Here is a 19,969-nt window from a genome sequence, read left to right on the forward strand (position 1 = left end):
CTGACTCCTCTATGATTTCTGCTATTGGAAGCTCAAGTTTCTTTCTTCAGTCCCATTTATCATTTATTCTTATAAAAAAAGAGGAAATCGTTGCGTTTTGGATCTGTTCTCATTTGTGCTGCCTAACTTGATGACTTGTTATTGGAAACATCCTGCTTTTGCTTCCAGAGAGGCTTCCAGTCATTGGAACAGAAGATCAATATCTCTTTCTTCCTGTACTCCCACCCTGTACAAAAAGAGAGAAAGCAAAAGGAAAAAGTGAAAAGTAAGAATAAGAGAAAAATGTTATCAGAAACAGCTAAGCCAGCAGCATAATCTGCAAGTTCAGTGTGTACTGTTATGATATCTGAAATGTAATTATCAAGCTTAAGTTAATTAGACTAATGCTTAGAAAATCTGGCATGGCAGATTGTAGTAAGTAATTATATATACCGATTAAAAGATGTAATACACAGTGAGCAAAAGCAAAAGAAGACTCCATTTGATACAGCCAGTGAACACAGACAATTAAGAAGTCAAGGAGATGAGCACTGACAAAGATATGGAAGTTTGTGGAAGATGATGGGCAAAATGCCAGTTTTCCAGTGGAACAGATTTTGCAAAGTATCAGTCAAACTTTTGTTTTATGAAAATTCCTGCCACTGTTTCCTAATGGGGAATATATGAAGGGCCACTTGCTTTTTGCATGAGGATTACCTGACACGAATAGAAGGGTATGTGCAAACGTGAATGTGACATTAGGGTACTAGTTTACATATATATAGATGTTGTGTAAATGGCTTTTCTTAAAAGCAATTCACAAGATGTCATATGAGAAATAAAGCTGTGAAGACAGTGTCTTCTGCAATTAAATGTAATGTAATAATGCTTAGGGGTCAGAATGAATGAAGGTGCTTGTGCACCTTTACACCTCAGTACGTGCACAGGGTAAACCCTGGAAACAGACTGAGAACATGATATTGTTTGTGAATTTTGCTTGAAGGGGAGCTGTTTGTCTTGTGGGTTGTTTTTGTTTTTTTGTTTGTTTTTAAAAAAAAGACCTAGAGAAAGGAGAGGAAAATGTAGCAGTAGAACTTCTTCTGTATAAGAGGTTCTTTTTGCAAGGTACTCTGCTCTGACTTCAGATTGTGTCTAAATGAAGAAAATTACACAGAATCAGAGGATACACTGAGTTGGAAAGGACCCATCAGGATCACGGAGTTCAATTCCCATTGCTGTGCAGGGCACCCCAAGAATCTCACAGTATGCCTGAGAGCATCATCCAAAAGCTTCTTGAGCTCAGGCAGGCTTGGTGCTGTGACCACTTCCCTGGGGAGCTGGTTTCAGTGCTGGACCACCCTCTGGGTGAAAAGCCATTTCCTGATATCCAACCTCAACCTCCCCTGATTCAGTTCCTCCACAAAGTGTGTGACTGTACAACCTCTTCCCCAATCACATCCCTCCTGAAGAATGAGTGGGAAACCTGCAAATTCCTAGTCTGGCAAATTGAGATGAAGCATGTCCATGCTAGAACTGTTCTCACAGCACTTAATCCACAAGTATTTGACTGAGCTTCTGGAGTGAAAAACAGCTTCTCAGCTGAGCCATGTGTTTTATTCATATCTAATGGAAATTGCTTTAGTTTCTGTTGATCTCATTCTTTCTGAAGGCACAAATAAGCTGATTTAACTGAAAGCAGACAAAATTAGTTTTTGTCTCTAAAAACTGGAAATCTTAGGGTTGTTTTTCAACAATGAGTCCTGCTAATCACACCTTGGCTTTCCAATTGCCGAATCAGCTTATGAATGGGGATCACAGAGTCTCTGTTGGTGCGATACTGTCGTCTATGCACTGTTGAAGTGGCAATTGGCACCTGTTGGTCTTCAACCTCCAGCAACCCTACTACAGAAGGGTCATCCGAAAGGCCAGACAAAGTACGCAGCTGTTCAGTGTCCTCAGTCTCTACAGCTGCTATACCAAAGGCCCACCGGTACCCTTTCGGGTCACGGAAGTATCCTTTCCTGAGATAGTCTATGCCAAGGATGCACGGAGCACCTGGGCCAGTCACTATAGGGTGCGTTTGCCACTCCTTACCAGTGAGGCTCACACTGGCCTCCACAATAGTCAGTTGTTGAGAACCTCCTGTCACTCCAGAGATAGTGACAGGGTTTGTCCCTTTATGATTCGATGGCATTAAAGTGCACTGTGCACCAGTGTCCACCAAAGCTTTATATCTTTGTGGTTCTGATGTGCCAGGCCACCGAATCCACACAGTCCAATAAACTCGGTTGTCCCTCTCCTCCTCCTGGCTGGAGGCAGGGCATCCCTAGGGTTGAGCACTAGAGCTCGATGAACCATCCTGGTTGTTGACTGGTGCGACCTTCCTCTTGGAAGAACCATCTCCTGGCTTTGTTCTGTTTAGAAGCTCTTGCACACGTAACTGGAGCATATCAGTGGGTTTCTTGTCCCAGACTCTCATGTCCTCTCTAAAATGATTTTTTAAGAGAGACCACAGGTGGCGTCGCAGTGAGTCCTGTCTTCCTTGCTGCTGTCTCGTAGCAGGACGTCTCTTCTTAATGGCTGCAACACGTGACCAGTTGTCTCTAGGAAGAGTCTGGAGTTTACTTCCATTTGGCATCTTATACTTCCTGTCAACCATTTTCTTAACAGCTGAGGTTTGGAAGTAAAGGGAATCAGAGAGGATATCTCCGTACTGTCGTGCTTTAACAGTCACCTCACGTACAGTTGGTCTTTCGTAACCTTCAAAACATCCCATGAAGGAGAATATATGGGCATGCGCTGCTGGTACAGCCTGAACAAACTTCCGGAACATTTGTGTGTCACACTCAACATCATCAGGATCTGTGATTCCATCGTTATTATAGATCACTTCTCGCACAGCAATCTCTCTCAAGTAGGTGATGGCTTTCTCGAGAGTGGGTGTTCTGCTTCGGCGCCATCCGATGTCACCCTTGTGGGGATATCTCTCTCTCACAGCTGAAAGAAGGCGGTCCCACAGGGTAGTAGTTCCTGTCTTACTACTAAGTGCTCTGTCAATACCAGCATCTCTGGCCAGGGATCCCAACTGCTTGGCTTCTCTCTCATCCACATTGTAGGTCTCAGCACCACTATCAAAGCATCGGAGCAGCCAAGGAAGGATTCCCTCACCATCAATGCGGGTGAAGTCCTTTCTCATGAGGCGCAGTTCTTTCATAGAGAAAGGGTGGGCAAGGTCATCGTCGTCATCTGATTGAGGAGGACCTGCTGTTCTTTTATTTGCTTGAGAGTGGCTTGGTTTTTTATCTGTCTGAGAGTGGTCTGGTTTTTTATCTGTCTGAGAGGTACCTGCTCCATCATCTGATTTAGAATCCTTCCCTTCCTCACCGTCAGCCTCTGTCTGAGAGGTACCTGCTCCATCAACTGTATTAGGATCCTCTTCTTCCTCACCCTCACTTTCTGCTGCTTTTGTCTTTGCCTTGCTCCTAGTCACAGGGTTAACTAGCTTGGTTCGCGATGGATCAGGCTTTTTCTTTGTAGAAGCAGTTGTTTTTGTAGCAGCAGGAGTGGTGGTATTGGCAGCAGTGGTGTTGGCAGCAGCAGTGGCAGCAACATTGCCTGTGGGGGAATGGCAGTGAGCAGAACAACATCTGGCCCTACGCATCCACAATATATTATAAACATTCAGCAAAAACATCCCCACTGCAACCATGCTATTCACATCAAGAGCTGGGAGATTCAGCTTGAGAGAATATGGAGAGGTAAAATTGAACCAGCTATTGCTGTTACCAACATGGACCGTTTCATTCACTTTAGGAGTTGTACCAGTAGGACTAGCAGTGTAACCGTACACATACAGTGTCCCCATAGAGAACAGTATCATCATCCCTAGGATCACTAGGCTGGTAATGATACGGTTGACTATGGCTACAGTTCTGTCAATAAACCACAAAAGAATCACAAGAGCAGCTACAAAGAGCAGAATGCCCTCAGCTACATACCACATGTACAATTGCAGGTTTGGAAAAAGATCCAATAGATTCATTGCAGCAAGTGTCTGTTCAGTTTTCAACCCGTCAGCACACTCAGCAGAATTATTGCTCATTGCTCTCTGAGGGATTCCTCCCTTCAGAGATGGAATTTTGGACACTCCCAATTGAGAAAATGTGTAATCTGGGCTTAAAATCAAGCCCCACGTTGGGCGCCAATTAAATTGTTATCACCGTTTGACTCAGGTCCGACAACAATGCTCTCGATCCCCTCCCCCCCCCCACCCAGTCAGGGAAGGAGAGAGAGAAAAGGAGAGAGACTTGGCTGGATTGAAAACTAAACTACACAGCTTTAATTAAAACACTAATGAATCACACAAGAAAATATATACAATTATATACAGATATATTCAGATATGGGCAAAAGCCTCTCGCCTCCCCCCACCCCCAGCAACTCCCGCAGCACTCCCCTGAACTGGCAAGAGTCCCGAGAAATCCCGGAGCCGCTGCTGGAGAAAGCGGAGAGTGATGAGGGTCAGGAGAGCTCGAGCCTAAGGGTCGGCGGTGATGGATGAGCAGAGTCCTCCCCGGACGCCGGCCATGGACGGAAGAGAGCGGCGAGAAGAAGGAGGAAGCTGTCCTCTAAGATCTCTGTCCTTCCTCTGAGCTTACGTAGATATATGGAATGGAATATCTTTGGCCAATTTTGCTGTCTGTCTAACTCAGCCTCCCACGGGGGGGGTCAGAGATCTCCCCATAGTGTCTGAGCCGGCAGAGTGAAGGTGTAACCTTGAAACCTCAGTAGTTAGAAAAACATTCCACTGTCTTATCAGCCTAGCAGAACACACAGTTGCTAGTTACAAGAAAGCTTACTGAAGGAAAAAAAAAATCAGTAAAAAGAAAAATTGGCTTAATCCTGGCTCAAGCCAGGACATTGAACCTTTGAACCCTTCCTACCTTCCATCCCTCCATGTTAGTCTGGTCACCCTGTCCACGCAATGTAGGATTTCCTGTAGCTCTGAAGCATGTTCTCTGAGTGATGCTGAGAGAAGGTGGTGACCTGCTGCCAGGATGTCATCACAGGAACAGCACTTGCAAAAGAATTGCAAACAAAAAAAATTTCCTGTGACTTTTCCAGACGAATGTTCCTAAAACACTTGTGCTCAAAGGTTTGAATATTAATGCTGTCCAAAAGCAATGATACAGAAGTCTACATATTGAATAATAATTATTATGCAAATGCTATCAATTCATGTTTCCTATATAGAAACAGGAGGATGTCTGGGAGATTGTAGCATGGATAGTGGCAACTGTTTTTTTTCTAGGCAGTTTAATAAGATTTTCAATGTATTTTCATCAAAAACACCTTCCTACTAGTAGAAGCTATCAGCCTTAATCAACTGCAACATGTATCCAGCTAAAATTAATTCTCCCCAAATTCACAGTCCCTTCACTGAAATTAGTTGCAGAATATTATATTCCCAGGCTATTATGCCATCCCTGTTCTCTAGTGTGGGCATTATGTGGATACAACAGTGTGATCCCAGTTTGAGTTTCATCAATTAAACAGGGGCTCCTGCATTGGGCCCTTTGACTTTTTTGTTCTCATTTGATTTTTAGGAGGGAACTCTTTAGTGAGAGGCTGGTGAGACACTGGAACAGGTTGCCCAGGGAAACTGTGGCTGCCCCATCCCTGGGAGTGTTCAAGACCAGGCTGGATGGGGCCCTGAGCAGTGTGGTCTAGTGGGAGGTGTCCCTGCCCATGCAAAGGGGTTGGAACTAGATGATCTTTAAGGTCCCTTCCAACTCAAACCAGTAGATGATTCTATCATTTAGTGTATGAGGTAGAAGTTTCATCTAAGGGATGAAGAATCCTGCTTGAACAATACCAAACTGTTCCTTACTTTCCCTCTTTTCCTCTTTTCTGAGTCTTTCCACTAATACTGGGAAGGCAATCCAGCAGGGACCCCTTGCACAGCTTACACCTCCTGCATCCATCCATTCCAAACAGAATCTTGGACTGTTTTCTGGTATGGATAACATATATTTGTGACGTTTGTACAGTAAGAAATAAATAAATTGGGTAAAACCCCATGTGTTGTCCCTTAAGGTAGCTTCCCATGTAAGTTTTATGGCAATATTAACTGCCTGAAAAAGCTGGAAGAGGTGACTGACCATAGGAAATCTCCAATTCTGCTCCCATACCTAGCTCTGGTGCCATCCACTGCTGTTATAACATCAAGAAGTGCAAGGCTCCACTGGGTTTTATAAATATTCCAGATGTTGAAGATATTTTTTTCCCCTATACTGCTACTTTAAGAGACAAATTTGCAGACTCTGGGGCATTTGCCCTTGACAAAGCTTGTCTGGTTCTTCTGCCACTAGGTCAGTGGAATATCAATAGATTCTTAATGCAGTCTGTCTGTTAGAATTTCTTTCATTTCTCAGAGTAAGAGTAAATGTCATTCATATTGGCAAGTTATAATGGGAACATTGAGATACTAATTTTAAAAAACATACACAATTCCTTTCAATAGTCTTGGTCTCCCTCTTGTGTGTCTTCATTGTGCCTATAGCAATTACAAGGTTACATATCCCTTAAGATGCTAGGAAAGGTCATTTTGTTGTCTTTTCTACCCTGTGTGTTCCTCAGTGAGGGATATTCATGGTACAGCTCAGGTATTGGGATTGGGTTTAATGTTTTGTTGCATCTCTGTTTTTTCACTGTAGCTGTTGCTGTTTTCCCTTGGTGAGGGGTGGGAGAGCAGGGAGGCAGCAGGAGGGATGCTGGAATGTGGGTCCAGACCTGGAATAAAAGATGAGCAGTGAATCTGCAGGAACAGAGTAGATCCTCTCATCTGAGCTACTTTCTTTTTAACATTAGAAGTCTTTCTGGTGAGGAAGTGCTATTCTGCATGTAGATCACCAGTGGTGGGTAGTCTGTGTGTCTTCTCAAAGGCTATGAAGCCACATTAAAGTAGGCTTTTATATTATATGTAAAGTTCATTCATATGACTTAGCTCAGGCATTGAAATAAAGCTCCTCACTGAGACAAATGGCATTAACAAGCTCCAAGGATGTATTCAGTAGAGTTTTCTAGAGTGTTGCAGTGACTCAGTGGCAAAGGGCAGCACAGAGAGGCTACAGAGGCTTTGCTGCAGCCAGCACCACCTCAGCTGGTGGTGGCACCACTCCTTGGCTACCCCATCTGGAGATAACCACAGAGACCTAACATGGAGAACAACTTGCAGGAGAGGCAGAGCAGGTCTATCATACATGAGTTTTAAGCTCCCTTGTGATTTTATTTTCACTATAATGAGGGTGTTTGGCCCATAACTTTTCACCAGGATTTTTCAAACCCTTTCTTGATCATCTTGCTCTTTTTCAGCATTTCCCTCTTACTGCTGTTGATGTAAATGTCATGACATTTTAAACATGACTTATTATAACAAAACAGTATATAAAACAATATGCTGCATAATAAATGCAGCCATATTTTTCGGAGTGAAAGTTAAATGAGAGCAATTTATTCCACAACCTATTTTAGTACCTACTTACTAGAGGGTATTGGCTGCTTAAATCCCAAGGAGGCAATTTCAGAGGCGAGGTAGCCTTGCATGTGCAAGGCTGAAAGCTAAAGAAGGTTTTAAGGGATGCCTGGGGGAAAAGACTGTCCTAGGGTTGGAGCTTCATCTATTAGTGCTGTGATCTTGAGTGCTGTGGGGAAAGCAGACAGGACTATCTTGGAAAGGTCTGTTGGTGGGTAAGGCTCATACACAAAAGCAGGCTTTGAAACCCCAGTGGTTTGCCTCCAGCATGAGGTATGTGTCATTCTAGACAGCTGAAGTGTCCTTAAAATCCTCCTACAGTCAGTGGAGAGAGTGACTCAGTGTGTCTTACTCCAGACACAATGAATGGTTTTGTTGTTGGTTTTTTTTTTCAGAATGTGTTGGTGAGGGTGAGGATTTGTGAAATAGGAACAAGCTCATTCCCCAGAGAAGAAGAAAACTGGTCTGGTCACTCTGGGCTCATCCTGCAGCTCCCAGAGATGTGGTTGAGGTTGGGGAGGGAGTGCTGATTCCCTTGAGATGGGGACACACTCACATCCCACTGCTCACTGAACTGGTTCTGTGCTGATGCCATATGACCTGCAGCTGATTTCCTTTGTGCTGGCAGAAAAATGCAAATAAACCAAACCAACCTCCTCAGCACACGTCTTCCTCAGCCTGTCATGAATCTTATTGAGTGTTCTCAGGGTACGGCAAATGTTTGTTGAAACTTAAGAAGATTAGCAGGGAAAGTTCTGACTTTGAAACTCCCTGCATTGGGAGCCAAAATACATCAGCCAGGTACAGGCTCCTTGAGGTTATCTCTGCTCTTGGAGTGGGGTGTGCACATCACTGCAGCTCCCACCTCTTGGGAAAAGTCAAGTAATGCATGCACCTGCATGAAATTTTTGAATCACTGGCTCTATCCTTGATTAAAGTGCTTTTTCTTGATTAAAAATAGCCTTTTCCCAAATAAGTGATGCTGCACGGCAGGCTGTCCACACAGGATAGCATTTCTTCCAACATTATCACGTTGCTGACCTTGCCATTCCTTACTGAGGTCTCTGTGCAAAGCATTTCTCTCATGTAGGCAGCCCTCTCTAGCAGATGCCATTAGGAAGCTCCCCACAATCATCTACCTTTTCTTCCAAGGTGAGGAAGACTACAGGGACGTTTAGAACATTATCTGCTAACTAGGATGATAATGGACATGGAGACAACGTATCCAAACACATTTATAGATTCTCGCCTGGACTTGTATTGGGCTGTAAATAGCAGTTCTTCAAGTCTTTGGCAGGACTTCTTACCCCAGTGGATATTCCCTCAAGTATCTCCTTTGTAATGTACCCATTTTCCAATAATTTTATATCAGTTGGAGCCAAACTGGAAGCCTGTCAAGATCTGAGCTCTTCAGAGTGCTATCTACATATTTCACTGAATGGCAAATGTGTTTTCTATAAAACAGTCGTTCTGCTCGTGGGCTTACTTGTCTTTTATGCTTTCAAAAGCTAATTTCTTAGGATGCCTTTTATATTTTTTTCTTTTTCTTATAGTTTTTGAGTGCAGAATGGTTAGAAATGAGTGTTTGCAGAGTTTATTTTACTAAAGCACTTAAACACATATGTTTAAGGGTTTTACTTCACCTTTATTTGTGTTTCCACGAATTTCTCTTCATCTAAGTGCTCTGCTAAAAAGGGTGTAGTTATTCATATGTCCATGTGAAGTGTGACACTCAAGTCTTTCCCCAAAGCACAACAATACAAGTGAAAAAATATTTGCAGTCATGTTGACAGAGTCAACAGGAGGAAAAAAAAAACAAACCCAAAACAAACAAAAACCTAAACACCACATCACTCTAAAACACAGCTTTGCTAAACTGAGGTTTCCAATGGAAAATGTTTTGCAGCAATGATAGCAGCAGCTCTGAGGTAGCAGTGCATTTCAAGTGGAAGTAGTAAAATAATTGGAGAAGGACTTTTCCAGTAGATAATGAAAAAAGAGTCACATGTAGAATGCAGGCACCTATGACTTCTCCACCTCCTTACATAACTTGGATTTAATGAAGCAAGTTAAAAGCACCCTAAAATCAGGGATTTCTGATTCCTGCAAATGCAGATATTGGCATGTTATAGAATCTTAAGCAAAGCCAGGAGATGAGAAAATTATAGGATGTGGGTTTTTTTCTGCAGTGCTCACTGTAAATTAAAGCAATTAAATTACAGCAGTCTGGTAGCTATAATTAAATATGGAGATTGGCCAATTAAATATGGAGATGCAGAAAGCACAGAGCTGCTCAGGCTGTTGGGTGAGGGCAGAGGCAAAGGCAGCTCAGAAACAGGTCCTGATACCATGGTAGCTGGTGGGGGGCAGCCAGGACCCTCGGACTGTGGTAACACCATATCTTGTAGGTGGTCTCTTAGGTGGTCAGGGAGGACCATGTCACTCTTCTGTTTGTGTTTTTGCCTTTCCTGGGGCTGGAAGCAGTTGCAGGGGGTGGGTACCCAGCTGGGAATGTCCAGGGCTATGGGAGCTCCTGCAATGAGTACCCACAGACCAGTGAATTGGGATTTAGGGCCATGTGATTGCAGCATTCCTGAGAAGCTGCTTTGTGGCACTGCTGTTGCATCCATTATTCTTTCATTTTATTTTGCTAGTTAAGTCAGGACTTGAACCACAGCTGTGAAGGCAAATGGGATGGAGACAGGAGGCATGGACTGGTAGAGAGGGCTGCCCAGTGAAAAGCTCATACTCATAATGGCATTAAATGTCACATTTAATTACATTATGGGGAAGCGTGGAAATGAACCTTTACTATGAGAATATAAGCTAAATATAAAGAGAAGTGAAAGGAAAGAAAGCACTGGGGGGAAAGAACAAGGAGGGCAACACCAGAGAGTAGAGGGCAGAAGAGGCAATTCAGGAATCAAGTTGATGTAAAGGCAGTACATGTGTACATGAGGAAATGGCTGGAAGTCACCATCAGGACCAGGAGGTCCTTAGCATCACTGAAGGAATGAGGAACCCCCTCAATAGCTGCTTGCTAGTGTGCAAGAAAAGGGCAGGCTGTGCTTTTGGTGTGTATTCATCACACAGCTCTGAGTCCAAAGGGAGCTGGAGGAAGTGTTATATGTAGTAGCCTTGGGATGTTTTTTGTAGTAGAACAAACCCCAATATAGATGTTACTTCAAGCAACAACCAGTCTTAGACCCAGGTCCCCTGTAGTCTGCTGCACTGGGAATTCTGGGCACAGAATTCCTCCACAAAGGGCAAGAGGAAGAGGTTCCCCAGTGTGAATGTGTTATGAAACAATATTGTGTTTCCCTTAAGAATTGCAGTGATAAAAACATAGACCATTCTGCAGCACTAACAACTTTAATAAAATAACATAAAGCACAGCTGTCAGGTCTGCCAGCAACTCACACTGGGAGACATGAGTGAGGAAACGAACACTTTTCACAAGCAGAAATATTCAAAGAGCTTCACTGTTTACAAGTAATCAAGACTGACAGTCATAGATTATTGGTGGAAGAGCATTTTCTGCTTGAGGTGAAAGAAGAGGATAATTCATCAGGAAGCCCAAGAAGTCAGACATCAGTAATGATCTGCTTGAAGAAGGGCATATCTTAGAAGTAGTGCATTTATTTGTACTGCAAGGCAAGAAGATGTACTAAGTTATAAAGAAGATTCTTAGTGCTTCAAGAACACTGAGCAGATACAGTGTGTAATTTGCTGGGCAACTGTGATTAGAGAATTGACTAATGTGTGTCTCGGTGCTTGTTCAGAATATTAAAAGGAAAAGTTAGTGTAATAGAGATTGTCTAAAAGAAATGTTAATGCTCTGCTATCCTGTCCTCTCCTTTTGGAGTTACCTGAGCTACACTGATCTGGTTGCTTGACTTTTTGTTAATGTTTAGGCTTCTGAGACCCCTCTGTAATGCAACAATAGGTTTGGCTTCAGAGAATTTAGGGCTTTCTGAGTTTTGCAGCAGCATATCTTGTTTAGCTGGTGTGATGCTTTTGTATCACCTTTCTCTTAGGAAAACAGGCAAATTATTAGCAGTTTTTAAATGGTAAATAACTTGGGTCTCTATGGAAAAGGTTTTCTGGACTGCCACCTGCCCTGTCTGTGCCTTGGCATGCATTCTGGCATGCAGCTCTGCAAGGCTGTACAGGCAGACTCTGCTCCCAGCACCCATGCTGTGTCCTGCAGGAGGAATTGCTCTCCAGATAGGAAGAAATGCTGCTTCCTTCCTGGGGTGCTGCCTGGAGCAGAAGGATTTGCTTAGAATTAGAAGGTGAGGTTCATGTCAGTATAAAACACCATGGAAATCCATTCTTTGGGAGTTTGGTATTCATTATCTCTCTTCCTGCCAGGCTCACACAAAGCTTACCTTTATTTATTTATTTTAATCATTATAGCTTCCTAATTCTTCTTTCTTTCACTTAACAAAGGGACTGTGTCTTTGACCAACTTTGAGTAAAATTGCCCTAACATTGCTGAGAACAGGCTGTGTTTCCCTACTCTTTTCCTGCTCCACATCTCTGAGGGATGTGGGCTTCAGAGGAGACAAGTTTTCCATTGTCCACCAGAGTGCTTTTCAAGAGAGCCCAGTGTGCCTTTAGAACTCTGCAAAAGCCACTGGTGGTGGCCCCATCACCCTGTGGATGTCCCTGAAAGACCCTGAGCAAAATCTGTCCCCTTCAGTGTTTTGCACAGAAGTGACTCTTGTAACCTCACCAGGTGCTATTTTCATCTCTCTTGAAATAGCAGCTGTTTATCACTGCTTGAAAGGCACACATTAGCTTGGGAAGGGGTTCTGAAGGTGAGCAGTTTCTTCTAGAAGTTTTCATTCCAAGAAGGACGGTGGTCATTATCGAGGAGCCTTCAGGTAATATGGAAGCCATGTCCCAGGAGCTGTGGAGAAGGTAGCAAAAGTGGTTTTGGGAGTACATGGATCAGTCAGTCTCTACCAGGGAAATCTGGGCAAAATGTCTCCATCAGAAAATCATGTCAGGCAGATGATGTAGGGCTCTGGATAAGATTATGTTGTTTGTTTTCAGAGCTTGCAGAAGTAGAGTTGTTATGCAGAAAGTATCACAGACTTCAAGCTAGTCTGTGCTTGAATATTTTTATCTGAGCAAGGATGTGAGCTCAAGTTCTCCAGCTTTTTCTGACTGGGGAAAAAACAAGGGCAAATCACTAGTTTTTACAGGTGTGTAGCTGGAAATAGAGGTATTTTTTTCCCTTTGCTTTGAGCAGACCCTTGAAGCATTCTTCAGTTATAGGAGAGCTTTGCTTCCCCTGTATAATCCAAACTTTCAGTAGCACATCAGATGTTTGTAAAGATGCACGGTTGGGACTTACATGTACATCACTCCAAGGCAGGGAAGTCCCTGAGAAATAAGCATTGACTGTAACTTTTGTTTTTCCCTGCTTGAATTCTAAATCAATACATATTTTGGTATTAAATTTTATGTTCTTCCCTGAAAGTAGCTTTCCAAAGTACTTTGGAGACTGTCCTAGCCTCTTCTTTAACAACAACAACAACAACAAAAGTTTAAATAAAATAGTTCTTGCTTACTGGGACCCTCACATGGAGAACTGAACCTGGTTGAAAAGTACCTTACCTAAGAACTTATGAACTAACTAGCTGAAACCAAACCCTGCCATGATCCCAGTGTCTTGCCACCATTCAAAACCACTAGCAGATGCAAAGAGAAGGTTTGAAGAACCAGGCAGGTGCACAGATGGGCTTCTATTGTGTTTTCCAGCCTCTGTTGATTGGTGACATGCTGAATCTCTGAACTAGAGGTGGTATCAGCAGCCCTTATTTCTCTTCCGGTTATTGATACTCTTGATCCTGAAGCTGCATAGCGCTCGGCATCTAGAACAGCCTCCAGCAAGGTTACCCAGAATTTAACTGTTGTGCTTCAAAGTGGTTTGGTTTGTAATGGAGCTTCAGGATGGCAGTAGCAGAGAGAGACAGGCAGCCACCAGAAGCAGTTTTCTAAATCTCCACAGTGGTGGTTAGATAATATCAGAAACTAAGTGGCATTGGGGTGATAACTGCCTACCACACTTCAGAAACTACTGATGCAGTAAGAAGTATGAACACAGAATAGTCCTGACATCCTGTTTGGGTAGACATAGCAATTTAATAATGAAATAATATTCATCTATAAGTCACTTGAACAATGAATACGTTGGCCTTGGCAGTGATTTAAAACTGCAGTCTGTTGTTCATCATACCCAGTGTGCCCACAAAGTGTGGATACATCTTGTCAGTACGGGTGGTGTGGGGAACTGCAGGCTGGGTACCAGGAGCCAGGGCTGCTCAAGTAGATTGGGTTTCCAGGCAAGTTTCAGAATTCACTGCTGCTCCCCATATATCTGTTTTAACCTTAAGCTGAAGATTGATTATTTTTAAAGGTTAGCAGTTCTGTAGCAAAAGAAACTGTCTCCTTTCCCAGCTTTGGGAAGTCACTGTGATCTGTGACTTCACACAGTTTTAATTTAGACAACAACAGCAGCCATTTCAGGATATGCCTCCTTATTACTGTTCACACCAGTTTCTTTGAACTGGGAAAATAAAATAAAAAACTGCAGGTTAAATCCCCACTTTCCTGCTCTCCTCCTGGAATCAGCTCTTGCCGAGGCTGTCCAGAAAAAGGATACCCAGGGAGAACGCCAGCTAAATCACATCTCTAAAAGAACTTCTTGCAGGTTAAACAAGGAGATCTTGAGGAACAGGGGCTGCCCTCCCTTGCCTTCTAACTGTTGCCTGCTGTACCTCCTGCTGATGCTGGGTTGAATAAGCAAGACTTTTTTTTAGAAAAACAGCTCACACCTCAGACAGACAATTGATTTACCACTATTTGGCTCATCGTGGTGCATCCTCTTGTGCAGCATAAGTGCTTCCATGGGAAGTACAGGATGATGTATGCTGTTCCCTGTCATTCCCTCCCTTTGCCATCTCAGCTGTGGCACCTGGACACCCTATAGTTGTGCCCAGTGGGTGAGAGCAGGCACATAGGCACAAAGGATGCCTGTGACAGCGTGTACACTGTGCCTGTTCCTGCCTTTTAAATCTTTCTCCATAATAGTGTAGCATTATTACAAGATGAATTTATAACACATCTAGAGCTAATGTAACAATGATGGTTAGTCCTCTGCTAGTCGATCAGTAATACACTTTAATTTGCCTACAGCTACTGTTATCATATTGGCATGAAAGGAAATAGCTTCTAATGCAGCTTCATCTGCTGAGCGGGAAGAAAACTGTGCTGCAGAATGTAAAACTACATAAGACCATAGCTGGCAGCAAAATTCAGAGTAGGAGAAACACAGCACAAATAAAAGTATTTGTGAGTTGCATATACGCTAACAATCCTAGTTTATTGCTAAACGTGCCACATAGAGTAATGCAGTTTGCTTGGCAGGTGCAGTATTGCTTCATCTCTGTTTTTCACTGCTTCATCCTCGTACTGAAATTTGTCCAGGAATAAAAGGCAAAAATTTGCCTTTATGAACTTTATGACATTAACAAAAAGTTGATATTATAATTTTCTTCAGAAGCACTGATGCTGTTAATTAAATCTGTGTTTTGCTCTGTACCTAGGGAAACAGTGGAAATCTCGATAGTTAACCGATAATGCAAAAGCTTCTGCTGTCTGTGGTAAATGTAGAGTTCCCTTGATGAGTGACAGGCATTCTTTGAGCTGACATCTGTACAAATAGCCACTCCAGTGCTGGCACATTATGTTTACCATAAAATAGAACTCCTGTCTATCTGTGACTAGCAAAAACCATCAGCTTCTCCCTTCTTCTGGAGAGGCACAAGATGTGTTTGAAATTCATCTCTGAGATAATAACACTTGATACTTACTGCATATGGGATAGGACTTATTTTTCTGGGCATATTGTCCAAGCAAAATTAACTGATTCACATACTTTTGATGTTATTTACCAATTAAATACAGTAGTGCTTAAAAGAACAATTTTTATTTCTGGACTAGTCGCGTGTCTCACTTTCAACAAGGGCAAGGAAGGACTAGGAATTTGCATGCAGGGAGGGAATGTATCTCTTCTGAAAACTACTGATATAAACTGCCAGTGGGAAGCAGCTGCAACAGGGCCCTGTTAGCACAATAGGTCTTTGATGGGAAAGGTGGCCCCATGGACAGAAGAAAAGAGAGAAAATTTCATGTGAATTACTGACAAGGTATCCAGGCAGCTTCTGCCAAGCTCACTCCATGGAGGTAATGGGCACTTCAAAATGCCTGAGTGTGTTTGTTCTCCTATTACCTACAAGCTTTGCATCAAAGACTCACAAGGTATCTGACCATCAACCCACAAAGGTGAACTCTGTCACTGCCTATCAATCACCCTGGCACCTCGTGTTGCCATCAGAAATCCATCGGAGCCAGTTAACTACTGGCACTACTCTAAACCAGTAACCTTCACCCTTCACCACCTGGTCCCTCCATCCTGCAGACACCTGGAATAGCTAGAATAGCTGCATACAGGCATGCCCTCAATTTGACAGTAAAACTGGAAAAAATGTCAACAAACTGTTGTTTTTCTTCTTCTCTCAAAAAAGTTGCAACAACACGACAAAGAAGATTCCTCTGACAAGTGGAGGACTGAAGAAGAAATGGCAGCTGAAGCAGCAATTCTGAAGAAGTATTTTCAGGAAAATTAAAGGTAATGGTTGCATGTTTGCTTAATCCTGCAGCATCCAAAGCTCTGTTCAGTCCTCCATAGCATTCTTAAGGGCAGAGGGAGAATATTTAGAATAGAACACAAGAAATGAAAGCTCTTAGGTTTGTGGTGTTTCCAAAAAGACATGGCACTCCAGCAGTGGCTGAAACAACATGCTGCTTCTTGAATAAATTGGAACCACCCTAGAGCATTTAGTTTCATGACAGCAAAAAATAACTTACCTGGAAATCAGAATCTTCAGCAGTTACTTAAAAGGAATGTCTAATCTAACATATCCTCCCTGTGTTTTTAGAGCAGAAAACAGCCTCGATACCTCTGTGATGAGCTAAAAACTGCAGTTTCTGTGTACACCCAAATACATGTATGCACCTATGCATGCAAAATCCCAGCAGAATTCAGATAGTAGAGTGTATATGCAAATTCTGTCTTCATCTAGCAAATCTTAAATCATCTGATCAGTTCAACTTCCAAAACTAAGCCTGCTGGAAAACTGCCTGTTCTGCTAAATCTTCCACTGGCCGTAAAAGAAGAAGAAGAAAAAAAAAAAAAAAAAAAAAAAAGATTTGCAGGGAGGAATAGAAAATAGAAAACACTTGGCAGACACTAACATTAGTGCTCTTAGAGACTGAGAGGTTTTCATTTTGTACCTGGAGTCCCAGAAGCCAGATTCTTCCAGCAGAAATGAACTGGCCCCCAGAGATCAATACGAGTTACTCTGGGATGTACGTGGCAGCAGCAATGCCAAAAGCTCCCTCTCCCCTGCTCCCCACATGCTATTTGCCATCACGCAGCCTCTCATTTCTCAGGCATTTCTGACTCTCTCATATTTTTTCCTCTGAAGAACCGAAATCCTATAAATATGCCTCCTGTCTGCCTGTGACTCACTGCTTGCAGCCCAGCTTGAGAAATCTGGATCTGAACGTGGCCGCGCGCGTGGCACGCTTACGTGGCAGCTCTCATCTCCTGTCCCATTCTGTCACCTCCGTTTGGGATGCTTCATCTGACTCTTTCTGCTCTATTTTTTCTTGCATAATGACCATGCTCTTGTCTTCTCCAGTCAAATTAGCTGTGCCAACACTTCTGTGGACTGGCACAGAGAAAGCTGTGTAACACACGCAATACCCATCTGTGAAGGAAACTTGTCCTCAGCATCTGGGACCTAGAGACCCCCAGGGTTTGGAGTGGTAGGATTTGGACTATACAGTCAAGTTTCCACAGTGGCTGCTGGATTTGTATTTAGACACTCACTCACTTTTCACCTTCTCAGAAATATGCTTCTAAAAAATTAATTACTCAGCCAGAAAGAACATATCCTTAGGTAATGCATATGTAAGCACTCTTTGCTACTAACAGAGGTATTAGGCAGTACTTCATCAGTGGCATAGCAGCAAATGAACAGCACTTAGGATAAAATGGTGCATCCCTATTCCAATGTGATGTTGTTCCCCATTATATATTTGGTAGGTTTTGGGGGAATCTTTTGGTCTGGCTAGAAATGAATTTGAAATGCTTTTCTGCAGAGCTTCTCAAAAGGGTTGGAATTAAATCCCCACGTATAAATAAAATGTTCTTAGTTTCTTCTGATGCTAAACACAAAGCTGGATAGATGATATTAATTGATTCCTGCAAGCAAGTTCATGGGGCTGGACTTTTATTTCCATTTATTATGAAAATAAATCAGTGTGTGTCTGCATGGATGACCTCTTGATAAGTTCCCCATGATGTTAAGGTCATTACCTTTCCTAGAACAGACTGGTAAATTAAATCTTACTGGCATCATTATCATGATAATATTTTGCCTAGTATGGGCAGTCCTTCCAACCCTTGATTCCCAACACAAGGCATCACTGTCAACCTCTTCTCCCTGACATTGTTTTGTTTCTGAGGTTTAAGGGTCTGAAGATGAATGTATATGTGAGCACTTTCTGAATATCTCAGTCTTTATCTACTCTCTCAACCTTGCTTCTAAAAGTGATGAAGATTGAAAACTTTTGGCAAATTAGCAAGGTTATAGGCATCCTTCTTCAAAGCTATTTTTGTTTTTCACCTACAAAGGATTTATTTTGCCATTTATAAGTTTACCTGCATACTATTTGACTTGAGTTTTTCATGTGGCACAGGGAAGGTCAGAAAGAGCTGAATGTGGACGTTCTGAAGCCAAGAAATGGTAATTTTTAAGGTCTCATGCATTATTTTTCTACTTAAGTGTTTTGTTCAAAGAAGCCTAGCTCAACTAGATTAGCCTGGACAGACTGAGCTGTCTTTCAGAGCTTTCTCAGCTACCCTTCCATTTATCACAAGTCTTTCACCAACTGTCACAACTCCTGTATGACTTGACCAGGTACAGCAGCACTTTATACATGTATTTCTAGACTATCTGATTAAGAACAACTTGCAGGTGTTGTTTTCCCAGTAAATACTTGAACAAGGCATTAAGATCTTGATTATCTCCCTACTACATTGGCTGGAGCTGATTCCTCTTGGCTGGTTGGGTAGCCACAGGCTGGGTCCTCCTACAGCAGTCCCCAGATAATCAGAAATATCCAGCCACTTGCTTAAAGAAATGGACCCCATTTAGCCTTGGTAAGTTTACACCCTTAAGAAAATATTTATCCTAAAATAATTCACTCGTGTACAATTGGCTAGAGTAGATGATACTGAAATCAGTGAGTAAATTTGTGTCTCTCAAGTGTTTCTGGTCTTTCACTGCATGTTCCCATGCCAGTGTGTCCCATCTCATCATAAGGACTTGTCACCCCATCATGTCTGGGCTCTGCAGGGCTGCTCACAGTCTGCAGAGCTGAAGTTCAACAGGACTTCATGTGACTCTGGAGGAGGACACGCAAAGGGAAAAAAACTTCCTCTGGGAAGCATATTAAATACATAATTGCCCCAGTTAGTCACTCACTTAGTAGCACCAAGCCATTCCTTGTTCAGTGCTGGCTCTCATGTGGTCAGCTGTGTTTGAAAACTGGCCACCCGTTGAGGTGGATCCATGGGGCAACAACAGTCCTTATTCAAAGAGCAAAGTTTGATGCAGCATCCTAACTTCCAATTTCCTATTTTCAGATGCACCTTTAAAATTTTCTGACTATCTATAGCTGTGTCAGTGTTTTGATAGTCTGTTTTGTGCATTTTAAATCACACATGCCAGCAAAGAGGCTAAAGATTAAAAGGGTTACTAACCTTCAGATAGTTTATGAAAAACGTTTCTCTTCAAAGGAAGTTTTGCTCTGTATTTTTGTTTCTGAAGAAAGAACCAGGCTGCACAAATTTCAGTAGAAGTTTTCCTATTTTGTGCATAACTGAAGTAATACTTTTATGCCATTAAAAGAGCAGTCTTAAGGACAATGTTAAAATGCCCCTTTGCATAAAGGGGTTGACAGTGATATTCTGTTGCCTGGTGTTTTCTGAGTTACAAATATTCAATAGCTTTTAATTGCTTAACCATTTGAATATTTGTCATTCAACATGCAAAATTTATTTAAGAATCTCTCTACACAATAAGGGCTGAACAGTGGTGCAGGATTTCTGATGTGAATTTTCCCCTTCATGCCCAGTCTGGCAATGTTTCTGGAGAACACAGTCTTTTCAGCTTTATCAAAGAATATTAATTTTATTCATTTTTTTTCACACCACCGTGCAAGCGAGATGATCTCATGCTTTGAGAGCCCTCGTCCTGCCTCACAGCTGCCTCTTCTGCACCAAGACCTCAGCATGTGTGAAAAGATGCT

The 19,969-nt window shown here is 42.5% G+C and overlaps 1 protein-coding gene across 2 annotated transcripts in view; it reads left to right on the top strand.

Annotated features, from left to right (window-relative positions):
• FHIT (fragile histidine triad diadenosine triphosphatase) overlaps positions 1–19,969 on the top strand; it is a 558,573-nt gene that overhangs the window by 534,468 nt on the left and 4,136 nt on the right. For both annotated transcript variants that reach the window (XM_051627731.1, XM_051627730.1), the window contains one exon: positions 16,114–16,217. In XM_051627731.1, coding sequence (XP_051483691.1) covers positions 16,114–16,215 — 102 coding nt within the window. In that variant the 3' untranslated portion in view covers positions 16,216–16,217. The remainder of the gene's footprint in view (positions 1–16,113; positions 16,218–19,969) is intronic.

The sequence above is a fragment of the Apus apus genome, chromosome 9 (assembly GCF_020740795.1).
Source record: "Apus apus isolate bApuApu2 chromosome 9, bApuApu2.pri.cur, whole genome shotgun sequence".
In the NCBI taxonomy this organism is placed as follows: domain Eukaryota; kingdom Metazoa; phylum Chordata; class Aves; order Apodiformes; family Apodidae; genus Apus; species Apus apus.